This window comes from Artemia sp. Qi Xiang Cuo, chromosome 5 (genome assembly GCF_049724085.1).
Source record: "Artemia sp. Qi Xiang Cuo chromosome 5, ASM4972408v1, whole genome shotgun sequence".
NCBI classification, from domain to species: Eukaryota; Metazoa; Arthropoda; class Branchiopoda; order Anostraca; family Artemiidae; genus Artemia; species Artemia sp. Qi Xiang Cuo.
Genome location: NC_142798.1, coordinates 50,424,404 through 50,442,143, shown reverse-complemented (window position 1 = coordinate 50,442,143; position 17,740 = coordinate 50,424,404). Strand labels below are relative to the sequence as shown.

The following is a 17,740-nucleotide window of genomic DNA, read 5'->3' as shown; positions in this document are numbered from 1 at the left end:
AATTTTTTTTGTCTTGGTCAACTTAAAACTGAAGTGGAAGCTTTTTATTTTGTCTGGAGAAATTAGAATTGAATTATGTTCTTTGGTAAAATTCAGATGAAAACTTGAACTTTTCTATCTTGTAAAAAAAATTTGGAACAGTATTTTAAATTTTTTCATCTCTTTGAGAAAAATCTGGATTGAAGTGTAAAATTTTATATTATTTTATAAAAATAGAATTGATCAATAACTTATTTAATTTTCATTGAGAAAATTCAGAATCGAAGTTTAACTTTTCTTCTTCCGGGAAAATATTTGGAACAGAACTTTAAATTTTTTCATCTCTTTGAGAAAGGTCGGAATTGAATTTAAGAAAATTTAGAATTAAAGTGAAACTTTTTATCTTCTTGTAAAATAATCTGTGGAAGCTATTTATTTTCTCCGGAGAAATTAGAATTGAATTGTGTTCTTTGGTAAAATTCAGAAGAGAACTTGAACTTTTCTATCTTCTATGAAAAATTTGGAACAGTATTTTAAATTTTTTCATCTCTTTGAGAAAAATCTGAACTGAAGTGGAAATTTTTTATATTATTTGTGAAAATAGAATTGATCAATAACTTATTTTATTTTCATTGAGAAAATTCAGAATCGAAGTTGAACTTTTCTTCTTCTGGGAAAATATTTGGAACAGAACTTTAAATTTTTTCATCTCTTTGATAAAATTCGGAATTGAATTTAAGAAAATTTAGAATTAAAGTGAAACTTTTTATCTTCAAGGAAAATAATCAGAATCATAGTATAACTTTTCCTATCTTCTACAGAAAAATTTATAAGGGAACTTAAAATTTTTAATGTCTTGGTGAACTTAAAACTGAAGTGGAAGCTTTTTATTTTCTCTGGAGATAATAGAATTGAACTATGTTCTTTGGTAAAATTCAGAAGAGAACTTGAACTTTTCTATCTTCTATGAAAAATTTAGAACAGAATTTTAAATTCTTTCATCTGTTTGAGAAAAATCTGAATTGAAGTGGAAATTTTCATATTATTTTAGGAAAATAGAATTGATATGGGTACACACACAAAAACTCACACACACACAAAAACTTACACACACACAAAAACTTACACACACACAAAAACTTACACACACACATAAACTTACATACACACAAAAAATTACACACACACAAAAACTTACACACACACACAAAAAATTACACACACATAAAAAATTACACACACAAAAAAAATTACACACACACAAAAACTTAAACACACAGAAAAAAAACAAACACACACACAAAAACTTAAACACACACAAAAACTGACAAACACACAAAAAATTACACCCACACAAAAAAAATTACACACACAAAAAAAATTACACACACAAAAAAAAAAATTAAAAACACACAAAAACTTACACACACACAAAAACTTACACACACACAAAAACTTACACACACACATAAAAAATTACACACACACACACAAAAAAACAAACAGACACAAAAAAACAAACACACACAAAAAAACAAACACACACACAAAAACACACACACACACAAAAAAACTTAAACAAAAACACAAAATAAAACACAAAAAAAAACTTAAACACACACAAAAAATAAAACACACACAAACATACAAACACACACAAAAAAACTTAAACACACACATAAAATTACAAAAACATACACAAAAAATAAAAAACAAAAAAAAACTTACACACACACAAAAAATTACACACAAATAAAAAAAATAACACAAAAAAAAAAAATTAAACAAACATAAAAAAAAATTACACACACACAAAAGCTTACACACACACAAAAACTTACACACACACATAAACTTACACACACACACAGAATCTTACACACACACACACACACAGAAACTTACACACACACAAAAACTTACACACACACATAAACTTACACACACACACAAAAACTTACACACACACAAAAACTTACACACACAACTAGAACTCTAACAAAAACTCTAAGCTAAGACTCTAAGCTAAAACTCTAAACTATTAACTAAAACTAAACTATACTAGAACTTCAACAAAAACTCTAAGCTAAGACTCTAAGGTAAAAAACCAAACTATTAAATAAAAATAAACTAAAACTATAACTTAAACTCAAAGGTAAAAAAATCAAACTCTTAACTAAAATTAAACTAAACTAGAAATCTAACAAAAAAACTCTAAGATAAGAATAAGCTAAAAATCTAAAATCTAAAATAAAATTAAACTAAACTAGAAATCTAAAAAAAACTCTAAGCTACTAATCTAATCTAAAAATATAAACTCTTAAATAAAAATAAAATATAATATAAAATAAAATAAATATATAATAATCTAATATAATATAATAACTATAAATTATAAACTAAATCTAAACTAAACTATAAATCTAACTGAAACTAAAATTTAAAACATCAAACTCTTAACTAAAATTAAACTAAAATATAACTCTAACAAAAACTCTAAGCTAAGACTCTAAGCTAAAACTCTAAGCTATTAACTAAAACTAAACTAAACTAGAACTTCAACAAAAACTCTAAGCTAAAAACTCGAAACTCTTAACTAAAACTAAACAAGAACTCTAACTGAAATTCAAAAGGTAAAACATCAAACTCTTAACTAAAATTAAAGTAAACTAGAACTCTAACAAAAAACGGCGCATCCCTGCGGCGCATCCCTGCGGCGCATCCTTGCGGTGCATCCCTGCGGCGCATCCCTGCGGCGCATCCCTGCGGCGCATCCCTGCGGCGCATCCATGCGGCGCATCCCTGTGGCGCATCCCTGCGGCGCATCCCCTGCGGCGCATCCCCATGCGGCGCATTCCTGGCCCGCGGCGCTTCTCGGGTCCGGGGGACCTTTGAGGACCGGGTGAGGGCCTTTGGGGTCCGGGGGGCCCTTTGGGGGTCGGGGGGCCCTTTGAGGACCAGAGGAGGGCCTTTGAGGGTCTGAGGAGGGCGTTTGGGGGGCTGGGGCTCTTTGGGAGCTTGGGGGACCTTTGAGTACCGGGGGCTTCCTTCGGGGTTGGGGTGAGGGATCGGAACCCTTTGGGGTTGGGGTAGAGGACCTCACAACACTGTTCAAATGGAACTTGTGTATTATAACGACCACAGAGTTTCACCCTCAAATTCTCTTCTAAAACCTTTCCTAAAATCTTCTTTCAAAATGTCTCTAACTGTTTCGCCGAAATAATCCCATAAAATGGATAAAACGGTTTCGCCCAAATAATCCCTAAACGTAATTTCTGTGTGTTCCTTTTGTTTTTTGGCATCTCTGCGCTAATGCATTTCAAATTAATAAGAAACCTGATTCCCGCGCTAAAACAATTCATCGCTAAGATGTTTCTTGGAGAATTGTTTCCATGGTGTTTGGTTATTAATATCCTTTGGAGTTCGACCAAAAGAGTTGTTTCCGAGGCAAAGACATTAATGACTTGGATCTATTCCTGGAGAATCGTTTCTAGGCGAAAATTTTTAAAGTCTGACAGATGATATCATTGGTTGATTGATCTGTTAAGAAAGGGGAATTAATTTGTTGTTTCTAAGGGGAATTATTGATTCACGATAGGTGAATTGAGGTCGACAGCACAGGTGTTTCAAATTCCTGGACGGCATAACATTCGCTGAGAGCGTGCCAAAAACACACCTGGAGAAAGAGACCATGAAGAAAGAGGTCATTGACCCCATTAACGACGTGTTCTCCCTACGGAGGCTATGCCCATATTTGGGGTGCAAAAAAGTTATAGGTGGCAGCAGGGGTGAGTGTTCGCGCTGTTACCCCCATCTCTACTAAAATTCAAACTCAAAACGACCAGAAATTACTATAAAAGAATAAATGAAACCCAAAACGAACATAAATTAAATAAACAATCATAGCAAAAAACATACAACAAGTAATAATATAAATGAATAACTAGATCTTAAAGCGAGTAATGATTAGATTGAATATGAAAATCAAGCTTAAAACGAAAACAAATATTTTGCTATTAAAGTATAAATGAAACTTAAAACGAACAAAAATTAAATAACAATCAATACGAACAAACATACAATATATATTAATGTAAATGAATAAATAAATCTTAAAACGAGTGAAACTTAAATTGAATATTCAAATCAAGCTTGAATCGAATAAAAATAACTACAAACAAGAGTTTGGGTATCGCCTCACTGCAGAAGCCTAAAACCTACTGCGTCATTGGCGCTTTACTGAAAACAAATCTTTCATTAATTAAGATTTTAGGGAATAAATATCAGCATATTTATATTAAATTAACAATGCACATTTTTTTTCAGTAAACTCATTTGAATTTTTTTTTTCAGTAAAGTACAAATTATATTCTGGCTTTTAGAAAGCATAGGGGTTTTGAACCCTACTCATATTAATTTATGCTCGTTTTGAGATTGACTCTAATATTTATTTTAATATTTGTTCGTTTTGGGTTTCATTTATTTATTGATACTGATTTGGGATAGTTTTATGCTTGGTAGATTATATGATAGTCTGGGCGCCAGCTTTTGAAAGTGTGAATCAAACCACAAGGGAGTGGGGTTGCTACGAGAATTATCCTACCCTCCACCCCCTAAATTGACCATGCAGATTCAAAAATATCAATGGCACTTGCTTGCGAGTAGCGGAACACTCCGAAAATTGAGATTTTATTATATATTTTAGTGTTTCGTACAAGAAAATGCATGTTCCACAAAGTTTGAGGTGCAGTTTTCCACTCAAATAGAAATGCCTAGAAGCCATAGAATGTTTTCATAACAAACCAACACGATTAGTTAGAAAAAATGGCAGAGTTAAAAAAAATTGACAAAACTATATGAGTCTTGAACAGTCTTGGAAAGTATAAACAAAATAAAATTGAATATTAGATATATAATGATATTAATTGTTGAAAGATACATCAGTTCAAGATTTTTTTTTTCATTCTAATTTTATTTTTATTTTCAATGATATAAGAACTGGAAAATAATAAATCTGTAATATACGGATAGGTCGTTTTTAGGGCAGCGCAAGTTAGACGGAAGGTTTTAGGTTTTTGTAGCCAAAAAAGGGAGCAGTATCCAAATTTTTTTTGTAATGAAACTAATTTTTTCTTGACCAATCATAAAGAGAACTAATAAGTTAAACTGAATATTTGATGCATAATGATATTAATTGCTAAAATCTCATCAATTCAAAATTTTACTGTAATTTTAATATTTATTTTCAATATTAAGTACAAAAGAAAACATTTGTAATATAATTCGTTTTCAGTAAAGCGCCAATGACGCAGTAGGTTTTAGTATATATAAGGTTTTTATCAAATAGGTAATCTTATAGACTTTTAAAAAAGCTTCATTCGATTTAAATTGAAAGTTATATATCCGTTTTTTAAAGTAAAGAATAATCAACAAGTAAGCACCCCCCCCCCATTCCATAGAAACTTGAAGCTTTTTGCGATTAAACACGAACAAAAATTAATTAAAAAACACTGTCCGAAAAATAAGTTTTTCAAAGAAAAGTAAAGGTCATTTTAAACTTAAGCTCAGGATATACAAATCCCTGTTTAAATTCAAACTCAAAACCACCGGAAATTACTATTAAAGAATAAATGATACCCATACCGAGCAGATATCAAATAAACAATCATAGCCAAAACATGCAAAAAGTAACAATATAAATGAATAAATAGGTCTTCAAGCGAGTAATGTTTAGATTGAACATGAATATCAAGCTTAAAACGAAAACAAATATTTTGCTATTAAAGTATAAATGAAACTTAAAACGAACAGAAATCAAATAACAATCAATGCGAACAAACATACAATATATATTAATGTAAATGAATAAATAAACCTTAATACAAATGAAATTTAAATTGAATATCCAAATCAAGTTTAAATCGAATAAAAATAACTACAAACAAGAGTTTGGGTATCGCCTCACTGCAGAAGCCTATTGCAAACATGCAAACAAGATATTGCAAACATGTCCTTTTGACAATCTGCATGTACTATTTTGTTTTGGCTTTTTTCAACAACCCGCTTAATATGGCATGAAAGTATCAAATCAGAGGCAACGCTATAGCGTTGACTATAGTAAAGGCCATACGTCTCCAATGTTTAATTATTATTTTTTTTTTTTCCCTGGAGGCACTTCATATGAAAGGGGTCATCGTAGAAACTTCAAAGGGGGCTCATTTGATTAGAAATCGAGAGTTCTAGTGACCTTTTTGATAGTCTAAAGCGATTGGAGGGCAACTAGAGCCCCCCCCCCCCCCCACGCAAATCATTCCCCCGAACACATCCAATCAAATTTTGAGATAGCCATTTTGTTCAGCGTAGTTCATTTCCAGATAGGAAATATTTTTTTGAGGAGGAAACTCCCCCACAACCCTCAGGGCAAGGGTTTTAAGTTATGCCCTGGGGGCATATAAGGTTTTTATAGAAGGGGTTGTCGTAGAAAGTTCAAAACAGGCTTATTCGATTGGAAATATAAAGAGCTAGTGCCCTTTTTAATAGTCGAAAGTGATTGGAGTGTAACTAGCCCCCCTCCCCCTCCCCACGCCCATCATTTCCCCAAACACATCCAATCAAAATTTTCAGATAACCATTTTGTTTAGCGTAGTTGATTTCCAGATAGAAAATGTATTTTTGAGGAAGATACTCCCCCACAACCCTCAGGACAAGGGTTTTAAGTTATGCCCTGGGGGCATATAAGGTTTTTATAGAAGGCGTTGTCGTAGAAACTTCAAAACACTCTAATTCGATTGGAAATTAAAGGGCTAGTGCCCTTTTTAATAGTCGAAAATGATTGGAGGGCAACTAGCTTCCCCCCCCACGCCCGTCATTCCCCCAAACACATCCAATCAAAATTTTGAGATAGGCATTTTGTTCAGCGTAGTTGATTTCCAGATAGAAAAGATATTTTTGAGGAAGACACTCCCCCAAAACCCTCAGGGCAAGGGTTTTAAGTTATGCCCTGGGGGCATATAAGGTTTTTATAGAAGGTGCTGTCGTAGAAACTTCAAAACAGGCTAATTCGATTGGAAATTAAAGAGCCAGTGTCCTTTTTAATAGTCGAAATTGATTGCAGTGTAACTAGCCCCCCTCCCCCCGCCCCCCCACGCCCATCATTTCTCCAAACACATCCAATCAAAATTTTAGATAGCTGTTTTGTTCAGCAAAGTTGATTTCCAAATAGAAAATATATTTTTGAGGAGGACGTTCCCCCACAACTTTTAAGTTATGCACTAGGGGCATATAAGGTTTTTATAGAAGGCGTTGTCGTAGAAACTTCAAAACAGGCTCATTCGATTGGAAATTAAAGGGCTAGTGCCCTTTTTAATAGTCTAAAATGATTGGAGGGCAACTAGCCCCCCCCACGCCTATCATTCCCCCAACCACATCCAATCAAAATTTTGAGATAGCCATTTTATTCAGCGTAGTTGATTTCCAGATAGAAAATATATTTTTGAGCAGGATACTCACCCACAACCCTGAGGGCAAGGTTTTAAGTTATGCCCTGGGGGCATATAAGGTTTTTATAGAAGGCATGTTTGCAATATCATGTTTGCATGTTTGCAATAGGCTTCTGCAGTGAGGCGATACCCAAACTCTTGTTTGTAGTTATTTTTATTCGATTCAAACTTGATTTGGATATTCAATTTAAGTTTCATTTGTTTTAAGATTTATTTATTCATTTACATTAATATATATTGTATGTTTGTTCGCATTGATTGTTATTTAATTTCTGTTCGTTTTAAGTTTCGTTCTTACTTCGAGAACAAAATATCTTTTTTAATTTTAAAGTTGATTTTCATATCCAGTCTACATATAAATTGCTGTAAGATGTATTTAATCATTTATATTGTTACATTTTGTTTGTTTTTTGTTATTATAATCTGTTTTATTTCTAGACTTTTTGAGGTTCATTTAATCTTTAATAGTAATTTCTGGTCGTTTTGAGTTTGAATTTTAACAGGTATTTTTATCTGATGATCTTAAGTTTAAAATGGCCTTTACTTTTCTTTGAAAAACTTATTTTTCGTAAAGTCTTTTTTAATTAATTTTTGTTCTTTTTTGATCGCAAAAGTTTCAAGTTTTTCTGGCATGGGGGGGGGCGCTTACTGTCCGATTATTCTTGGCTTTAAAAAACGGATCTAGAACTTTCAATTTAAATCGAATGAGGCTTTTTTCAATGTCTATACGATTACCTCTTTGATAAAAACCTTATATATGAACAATAGACAGCTTGCATAACTTGTGGACAGCGATTGACAACAATGAATGGATTGAAAAAAAGGCTCCAATAAGGGGATTTAGACCATTTTACTTGCTGACACAAAGGGATCACGACTGTTTGGAATTGACCTTAATAGGATTTTGTGTGCCAAAGCAATTTTACATCTATCTCAGAGTATGTATTTTAACCTTATAATTGGATAATTATAATAGATTTCCTATGTGTTCTTCCCATACAAAACCCCTTCCCATAAGTTAAAAACCCCCTTTAATAGGTTATGCCCCAGGGCATAACTTACAACGCCTACCCCCGGGCCCGGGTGGGCTGTGTCGACACCGGAGTTTTTTGTTATTAGAAGTTTGAGCTATTTTAGCAAAATGTCTATCTCAAAATTTTTACCTGATGCATTTAGGGCATGGAGGGGGGGGGGGGGCTAGTCGCCCTCTAATCTCTTTTGACTCTTGAAAAGTGAACAAGAACTTTCAATTTTCAGTCAAATGAGACCTCTCCAAAGTTTATGCAAGCATCCCTTCCATAAGAAATAATGGGAAGGATTCGGAGAATCTTTAAATTACAACTCTTGCCCAGAGGGCTGTGGAGGAGTTGTCATCCTCAAAGACCTAATTTCCAGAACTTAAAACTACGTTTAATAAAATGTCTGTCTCAAAATTTTGATTGGATGTGTTTGGAGGAAAGGTGGGCGTGAGAGGGGGGTTAGTTGCCCTCAAATCATTTTCTACTATTAAAAAGGGCACTAGCCTTTTTGAATTTCCAATCGAATGAGGCTTTTTTGAAGTTTCTACGACACTGCATTCTATAATAACCTTATATGCCCCAGGGCATAACTTAAAACAATTGCCCTGAGGGTTGTGGGGGATTTTCCTCCTCAAAAATATATTTTCTATTTAAAAATGAACTAAGTTGCACAAAATGGCTATCTCAAAATATTGATTGGGTGTGATTCGGGGAATGTTGGGCGTGGGGGGGGCTAGTTGCCCTCCAATAAATTTTGACTATTAAAAACGGCACTATCCCTTTGAATTTCCAATCGAATGAGCCTTTTTTGAAGTTTCTACGACAACGCCTTCTATAAAAACCTTATATGCCCCCAGGTCATATCTTAAAACCCTTGCCCTGAAGGCTGTGGGGGAGTGTCCTCCTCAAAAATATAGTTTCTATTTGGAAATCAACTACGCTGAACAAAATGGCTATCTTAAAATTTTGACTGGATGTGTTTGGGGAAATGATGGGCGTGGGAGGAGGGAGGGGGGCTAGTTACACTCCAATCACTTTCGACTATTAAAAAGGGCACTAGCTCTTTAATTTCCAATCGAATGAGCCTGTTGAAGTTTCTACGACAACGCCTTCTATAAAAACCTTATATGCCCCCAGGGCATAACTTAATACCCTTGCCCTGAGGGTTGTGGGGGAGTGTCCTCCTAAAAAATATATTTTCTATCTGGAAATCAACTACGCTGAACAAAATGGCTGTCTGAAAATTTTTATTGGATGTGTTTGGGGAAATGATGGGCGGGGGGGGGGAGAGGGGGGCTAGTTACACTCCAATCACTTTCGACTATTAAAAAGGGCACTAGCCCTTTAATTTTCAATCGAATGAGCCTTTTTTGAAGTTTCTAGGTCAACGCCTTCTAGAAAAATCTTATATGCCCCCAGGGCATAACTTAAAATCCTTGCCATGAGGGTTGTGGGGGAGTGTCCTCTTCAAAAATATAGTTACTATCTGGAAATCAACTACGCTGAACAAAATGGCTATCTGAAAATTTTGATTGGATGTGTTTGGGGAAATGATGGGCGTGGGGGGGAGGGGGCTAGTTATACTCCAATCACTTTCGACTATTAAAAAGGGCACTAGCCCTTTAATTTCCAGTCGAATGAGCCTGTTTTGAAGTTTCTACGACAACGCCTTCTATAAAAACTTTATATGCCCCCAGGGCATAACTTAAAACCAAGCCCTGAGGGTTGTGGGGGTGTATCCTCCTCAAAAATATATATTTTATCTGGAAATCGACTACGCTGAACAAAATGGTTATCTAAAAATTTTTATTGGATGTGTTTGGGGGAATGATGGGTTTGGGGAGTGGCTAGTTGCCCGCCAATCATTTTAGACTATTATAATGGGAACTAGCCCTTTAATTTCCAATCGAATGAGCCTGTTTTGAAGTTTCTACGACAACGCCTTCTATAAAAACCTTATATTCCCCCAGTGCATAACTTAAAAGTTGTGGGGGAATGTCCTCCTCAAAAATATATTTTCTATTTGGAAATCAACTACGCTGAACAAAATAGCTATCTAAAATTTTGATTTGATGTCTTTCGGGATTTTATGGGCGTGGGGGGGGAGGTGGGCTAGTCACACTCCAATCACTTTCGACTATTACAAAGGACACTAGCTCTTTAATTTCCAATCGAATGAGCCTGTTTCGAAGTTTCTACGAGAATGCCTTCTATAAAAACCTTATATGCCCCCAGGGCATAACTTAAAGCCCTTGCCCTGAGGGTTTTGGGGGAGTATCCTCCTCAAAAATATATTTTCTATCAGGAAATCAACTACGCTGAACAAAATGGGCATCTCAAAATTTTGTTTGGATGTGTTTGGGGGAATGATGGGCGTGGGGGGGAGCTAGTTGCCCTCCAATCATTTTTGACTATTAAAAAGGGCACTAGCCGTTTAATTTCCAATCGAATTAGCCTGTTTTGAAGTTTCTACAACAACTCCTTCTATAAAAACCTTATATGCCCCCAGGGCATAACTGAAAACCCTTGTCCTGAGGGTTGTGGGGGAGTATCTTACTCAAAAATACATTTTCTATCTGGAAATCAACTACGCTGAACAAAATGGTTATCAGAAAATTTTGATTGGATGTGTTTGGGGAAATGATCGGCGTGGGGGGCGGGGGGCTAGTTACACTCCAATCACTTTCGACTATTAAAAACGGCACTAGCTCTTTATATTTCCAATCGAAGGAGCCTGTTTTGAAGTTTCTACGACAACGCCTTCTATAAAAACCTTATATGCCCCCAGGGCATAACTTAAAACCCTTGCCCGGAGGGTTGTGGGGGAGTTTCCTCCTCAAAAATATATTTTATCTGGAAATCAACTACGCTGAACAAAATGGCTATATCAAAATTTTGATTGGATGTGTTCGGGGAAATGATGGGCGTGGGGGGGGGCTAGTTGCCCTCCAATCATTTTCGACTATTAAAAAGGGCACTAGAACTTTCAATTTTCAATGGAATGAGCCCCATTTGAAGTTTCTACGATGACCCCTTCCATGTGAAGTGCCTCTGGGAAAAAATATTAATAAATAAACAAATAAATAATAAAACATTGGAGCCGTATGGCCTTTACTATAGACAACGCTACAGCGTTGCCTCTGATTTGATACTTTCATGCCATATTAAGCGGGATGTTGAAAAAAGCCAAAACACAATAGTACATCCAGATTGTCAAAAGGACATGTTTGCAATATCTCAGGATTGGCTTAGGGTAAGAAGTAGAAACAGTTAAGGTAATTTCGGAGGGGGGGGGATATTGAATTCAATCAAAAGACACTACGTGCATCCAGGTTGTCCAAATGGTGTATATGTAATATCTCAGAAACGACTAAGGGTATTTAATTCTAATTTTCAGGTAATGTTGAGCTAAGTCAAAAGACACCATTTGCATCTAGGTTGTCGAAAGACATATCTGCAATATCTCAAGAATAGATTAGGGTATCAATTTGAGACTTTTGAGAAAATATTGAACTAAATCAAAAGACATAATACGCATCCAAGCTGTCAAAAGGGTGTATCTGCAACATCTCAAGACCTACAAATTAACTAAAGACCTCCTTAACTACTAATGGCAAGTAGTTGAAAATTTCACGGAATATTGGGTTGGATGTTGAATTTAGCCAAAAGGCACTATGGACATCCAGGTTGACATAAAGGCTGATCAAAAATATATTACGAACGACTCAGGGTACAAAGTTAAAACTTCCAAGGTATGTTAAACTAAATTAAAAGATGGTATGTGCATCCAGGTTGTGGAAAGGGGGTTTCTGTGAAATTACAGAAACGATTAAGGGTATTAAATTTAAACAGCCAGAGCAAGCTGAGAGGGGTATTGAAATCAATCAAAAGACACTGTGTGTATCCAGGTTTTCAAATGGGCGTATGTACCTTATCTCTAGAATATCTAGGGCTATTAAGTTTAAATTTTCAGGACACGTTAAAAACTAAATGGAAATACGCTATTTGTATCCAGGTTGTCAAAAGAGCGTATCTGCAGTATCTCAGGAACGCCTAAGGATATTTAGTTGAAACTGTCAGGGAATGGGGGAGCCGTGCAGCTAAATCAAAAGATACTATTTGTATCCAGGTTGTCAAAAGACATATCTGTGGTATCTTAAGCATAGCGAAGAGTATAAAGTTGAAATTTTTATGGATGTTGAACTAGGACGAAAGATAATATAAGCATCTAGGTTGTTCAAAAGGGGCATCTGCAAAATTTCATTATTGACTATGGGTATTAAAGTTAAGCAGTCAGGCTAAGTTGACAGAAATATTGAAATAAATCAAAAGACACTATATACATCCAGTTTTTCAAAAGGATGTATCTACAATATCTCAGGAAAAACTGATAGTGTTAATTTGAAACTTTCAAAACATGTTGAGAACAAAATCAGAATACGCTATGTGCATCCAAATTTTCAAAAGAGCGCATCTGTAATACCTCAGGAACAGCGAAGTGTATTAACTTTAAACTTTCAAAGCGTGTTGAATTAAACCAAAAAACCCAGTCGTCAAAATTGCCTAAATTGAAGTTGTCAAAATTACTTATGTCCGATTTCTGCGGAACGGCTACGAATAATAAGTGGAATCTTTAAAGGCGTTTTGAGGAGGTTGTTGAACTAAATCGAACGACACTATATACATCTCGGTTGTCAAAATACCATAACGAACGGCTAAGTGTGTTAATTTGAAACTTTCAAGGCATAGTGAATGGGGTACTGAACTAAATCGAAGATCTTATGTCCATCCAGGTTTTCAAAAGGACGCATTAGCAATACTTCAAAAAAGCTAAGGGTATCAGGCTAATATTTTCAAGGAACGCTGAGGTTGATGTTAAACTAAATCAAAAGAGGTTGTGCGTGACCGAGGGTTTCAAGTTGAAACTTTCAGAGAATCTTGAACTAAGTCAAAAGACACCATTTGCCTTCATTTTGTCAAAAAGGCGTGTTTGGAATTTCTCAGGAACAGCTAAAGTTTTAGTTGAAACTTTCAGGAAATGTAGAGGATATTCAATAAGGCCAAAATACAATTTTGCATCAAAGCCGAACTAAATCCAAAGACACCAAGTGTATCCAGGTTATCAATAGGGTATATCTGTAATATTTTAGGCACTTCCAAGGCTATAAATCAACAGTTTACGGGGCCGATTTAGAACTTTGTAGGAATATAAGGTAGGGGGATAAGTATATTTTCTGTTTTGACTTAGGGTGACTAAGGGGAGTTGTCAAGGAATAAAATGTCCTTAGAAAAAGGTTGTTGTATTGTTTCTTTGGGCGAAACATTCTTTCTTTATTTTCATCCACTTAAAATTTAGGCAATGAGGACTCTTTAATTAAATTTTCACAACCAAGGGACTCTCAACTGGAAACATCTCTGGTTGCGATAATTTTTGACGCCTTTTTCATACCTTTATTTTATTTTACCGAGAAATCAGAACTATTTTTCATAAATAATATAAAAGTGTATGTATTCAAAAAAAAGAATCAGTTAATCACAATATAACGCAATACGACTATTATAGAAAATTGTTCAATCGAGATTTGTCTATGTTTAAGGTTTTACATGGTGGGAGTTAGGATGCCTTCATCCCTGTAGAAGGCCAAAAATTGCACAGATTTTCGATCCAAATATCTGAACAATATTTCCCCCACCCATCTATTATAATTTTTATAGTAAAACTAGATTTTTTTTTTTTAATTTAGTCTAAATAGAAATTACAAGCCAGAATCTTAATTCTTAAAATACAAGCAGAATAAACAAAGAAAAAAAACTTTGAAAATATTCCTTAATAAACCAATAATGAAAAAAAAAGTGTCAATTGAAAGTTAACAGTAATAAGATTTATAGAGCTTTTCAAGAACAATGTTTTTCAAAGAAAAGTAAAGAGCACATTAAACCAAAGACGAGTAGAAATTCAGTCATTAACAAATAAAAGTTACTGAGTCTTCCAGGAATGAATACCAATATATATTAAACAGTTAGTCAAGTTGTATTAGTTCTTTTCAGTAATCTCGGTTATTTCGGCGATTTCTTTCTTTTTTTTTTCTTTTTTTTAATTTCTCAAATAAACACACTGATCGAAACAAAATTTGTTTTCAGTAAAGTGCAAATGACGCTATGGCCTTCAGAAGGCTTAAGGACGTTAGCCCTACTCCTGTTTGTTATAATTTCTATACGTTCTGGGTCTTATTTATTCACTGATAGTGATTTCTGGTGTTTTTGAGCCTGAATCATTATTTTACTTGACATATAGTCGTCTTTGGTGTAATTAAATTGAAAAGAAAAACATTTTCTATTCCGTATGTAATATTCCGAAATTCCAAAATACAAAATTCCACATTTTTGCAGATAGGTCAAAACCTCTATCGTAGGATTTTCTGATACGTTGAACCTGATAGTGTGATTTTCATTAAGATTCTTTGACTTTTTGGGGATGTTTCCCCCTTTTTGAAAATCAAACTAATTTTCTCAGGTTCGTAGCCTTTGATGGGTATATATTCGGTTTATTGTTATCATACCAATTATACGAGCAGTATCATTATATTGGTTTATAAATATTTCGATTTTATATATTTGGAATCATCATAAGAAACTTATGCTTTGATGTATCTACTATTATCAAAATTTGGTTCTTAGACTTTCAGTTGTTATTGGGCCGAGTCGCTCCTTACTTACGCTTTGTTTCCACGAAGTGTTTTATACAGTTATTTACTTTTATTTGAAAAGTTTCTTTTTTGGAAAAGTGTTTCTAATCTGATTTCATTATTAAGACCCCTCTTAGTGATCTATACTCAGTTAATAATGCTAGGACAAATCTTGCACTGGACAATACACAATATATATATATATATATATATATATATATATATATATATATATATATATATATATATATATATATATATATATATATATATATATATATGTACTATGTATTATATAATAAAAGTATATAAAATTATACAATAAAATTATGTAATATAATAAGAATGATTGTTAGGAACACAGGGGATAGGGCTATAAATCGTCGAAAAGTGACTGGAGCTGATTTTGGGTGACAATTATCAACCTATAAGTCTCTAGTAAGGACCACGAGTCCCAGTGTAGCTGGGCCCATCGACGAGCGTTCATGGTTATAAGAGGAGTGTCAGTACTGTAATATCAACTTAGCTCATAATATTGTTTTTTCTTCTGCAACCTGTTTTCTTTGAGCCAGCATTCGAAGCGTTTTTTTCCGCAGGATCAGTTTTCTTGTCAATGATTTTCTTGTGTGTGTTTGTCTCTGTGTGTGTCTGTGTCTTTGTGTGCGTGTTTGTCAGTATCTGCCTTTATCTCTATCAGCCGACTTATACAGGTGTATATCCTTGTATCTCTTGAAATGTTCAGGTAAATAAAAGTTTGTGTGTGTATATTTAAAAAAAAATTACACATGCTGACTGATTATTCTACATAGCGCAAGTGCCTAACTCTTGATTCTACACCTCCGGCTGGGAGTGCAATGCGTGAATGAGACAAATCGTCCGAAGCTTTCCGTGTATTTACCCCATATTTCTCCACCATTTGGAGCCGGTTGACGTTCGGTGAGCTTAAAGAGTCACACTGTTGACCATCAATTCACACAAAGTAATCAGCGACCCCAGGACTCGAACCCCTGTCCTTTTGGACACAGGATCGCAACTTGCACAAGAGGGCACAAACCACTCGCTTAGTTAGGATATGTCTGGGTTTGACTGAAAGTAATATGCTTACCTAAAGGATATCCCTTGAGAATTTCAATAATAGTCTTATAATCATTAGTTGTTGGTTCAAAAAGGGCATCATTTGTAAAACTGTATATGAGGTCCATGACAAGTATCTTGAGGAAGTAAACCTGAAAAGTAGGGAGCAAATTAGTTTGTGGGGATGATTCCTTTTAAAGACTATTAGTATAATTAGGATGCCTACTTGAGTTCATTTATCCAGAATGAACCTAAGGCACTTTCTTGAAAGATATGCAAGTAAACTATTTAGTTAAATCAAGTAGAAATATAGTATTCTGGATAAATGATTTGGAGATATCTTTTCTGCTGAGAAAAGACTATGAAAAGTGATCTTACATACCAAGTAGCCAATCTTTGACGTGTAGAATATTTTAATGGTATATTAAAAATCCCTTGAAGACAAATATTTAGAAACTACAATAAAATTTACCCAGCACCCTTCCCCCTCGTTGTATCCTTCTGGGGAAGATATGCTGACAAGATAGTCGCAGAATTTATCTAGTAGGTATATGACTCCTAATGTTTTTTTGTTCAAAATAATTTTTGTTTTGAGCTGGAGTTTTATAGTCGATGTTGGAGAAGACTATCTGAAGTATGGGAGATAGTCACCAGATAGTTATGCAGAAGTTATGCAGATAGTCAAGTTTATGTTTCATCGAACCTTGTTGCCGCTTTTGACTGGAAAGCTCTGTTCTAGCAGGCACGCAGGCAGACTCGCGTTTCAAATCGAAGGCGGACAAAAATTGGAAAGTGCTTAAGATTTGCGGCGCTTACATGGCCCCGTCGCTAAAGCAACAAGAGATTTCTCTTTGCTCCTATCTAAGTAGTGATATAATGTATTACACGTAATTACTTGGTCAAAAAAAAGTTGTCTTCCTAATTTGGTAACTGAGATAAATAATCACTTAAACACGGTCTAGACCTTACTCATCCATCCAATCACCTAGGATAAAACAATGAATCCAAACTAACAATCATAAAATCATATCCAAAATAGAGCACATTCAGCATTAATAAGTGTAAATCGCTGTCCCAAAGCCAAGACATAGCACCTTAAGTCCACAAAATTTAATATTCCCCAAGTAATCTCCACATATCCTGGCTCTTCAGAGGGAAACTCACTTGCCTATACAGCTGTCGGTGCTTAAACTTCCTTACCCAGGCAAATGAGCGTGCCTGCCATAGAACCATATGGCATACCCGTATGTAGTGTCACCTGTGGAATATCTACAAACAATACAATACCCAAAAATATAAAAATACACCCAAAAATTTTCAAAGCTTCCTTCACCACCGCTCACCTAGCACTGATTCAAAGTAAAAACTACCCAACTCTGAAAGAATAACACTTGAGCCAGTTTACCTCCCATAATTGCATAACCACAACTGTCAACAAAGAACCCATTCACTTTTAAGCCTAATTTCTAAGAACTAATTTCAA

The 17,740-nt window shown here is 34.7% G+C and overlaps 1 protein-coding gene across 1 annotated transcript in view; it reads right to left on the bottom strand.

Annotated features, from left to right (window-relative positions):
• Window positions 1-17,740, bottom strand: part of LOC148952231 (uncharacterized) — a 168,259-nt gene that overhangs the window by 135,597 nt on the left and 14,922 nt on the right. The window contains exon 2 of the mRNA XM_089089160.1: window positions 16,289-16,409. Coding sequence (XP_088945286.1) covers window positions 16,289-16,409 — 121 coding nt within the window. The remainder of the gene's footprint in view (window positions 1-16,288; window positions 16,410-17,740) is intronic.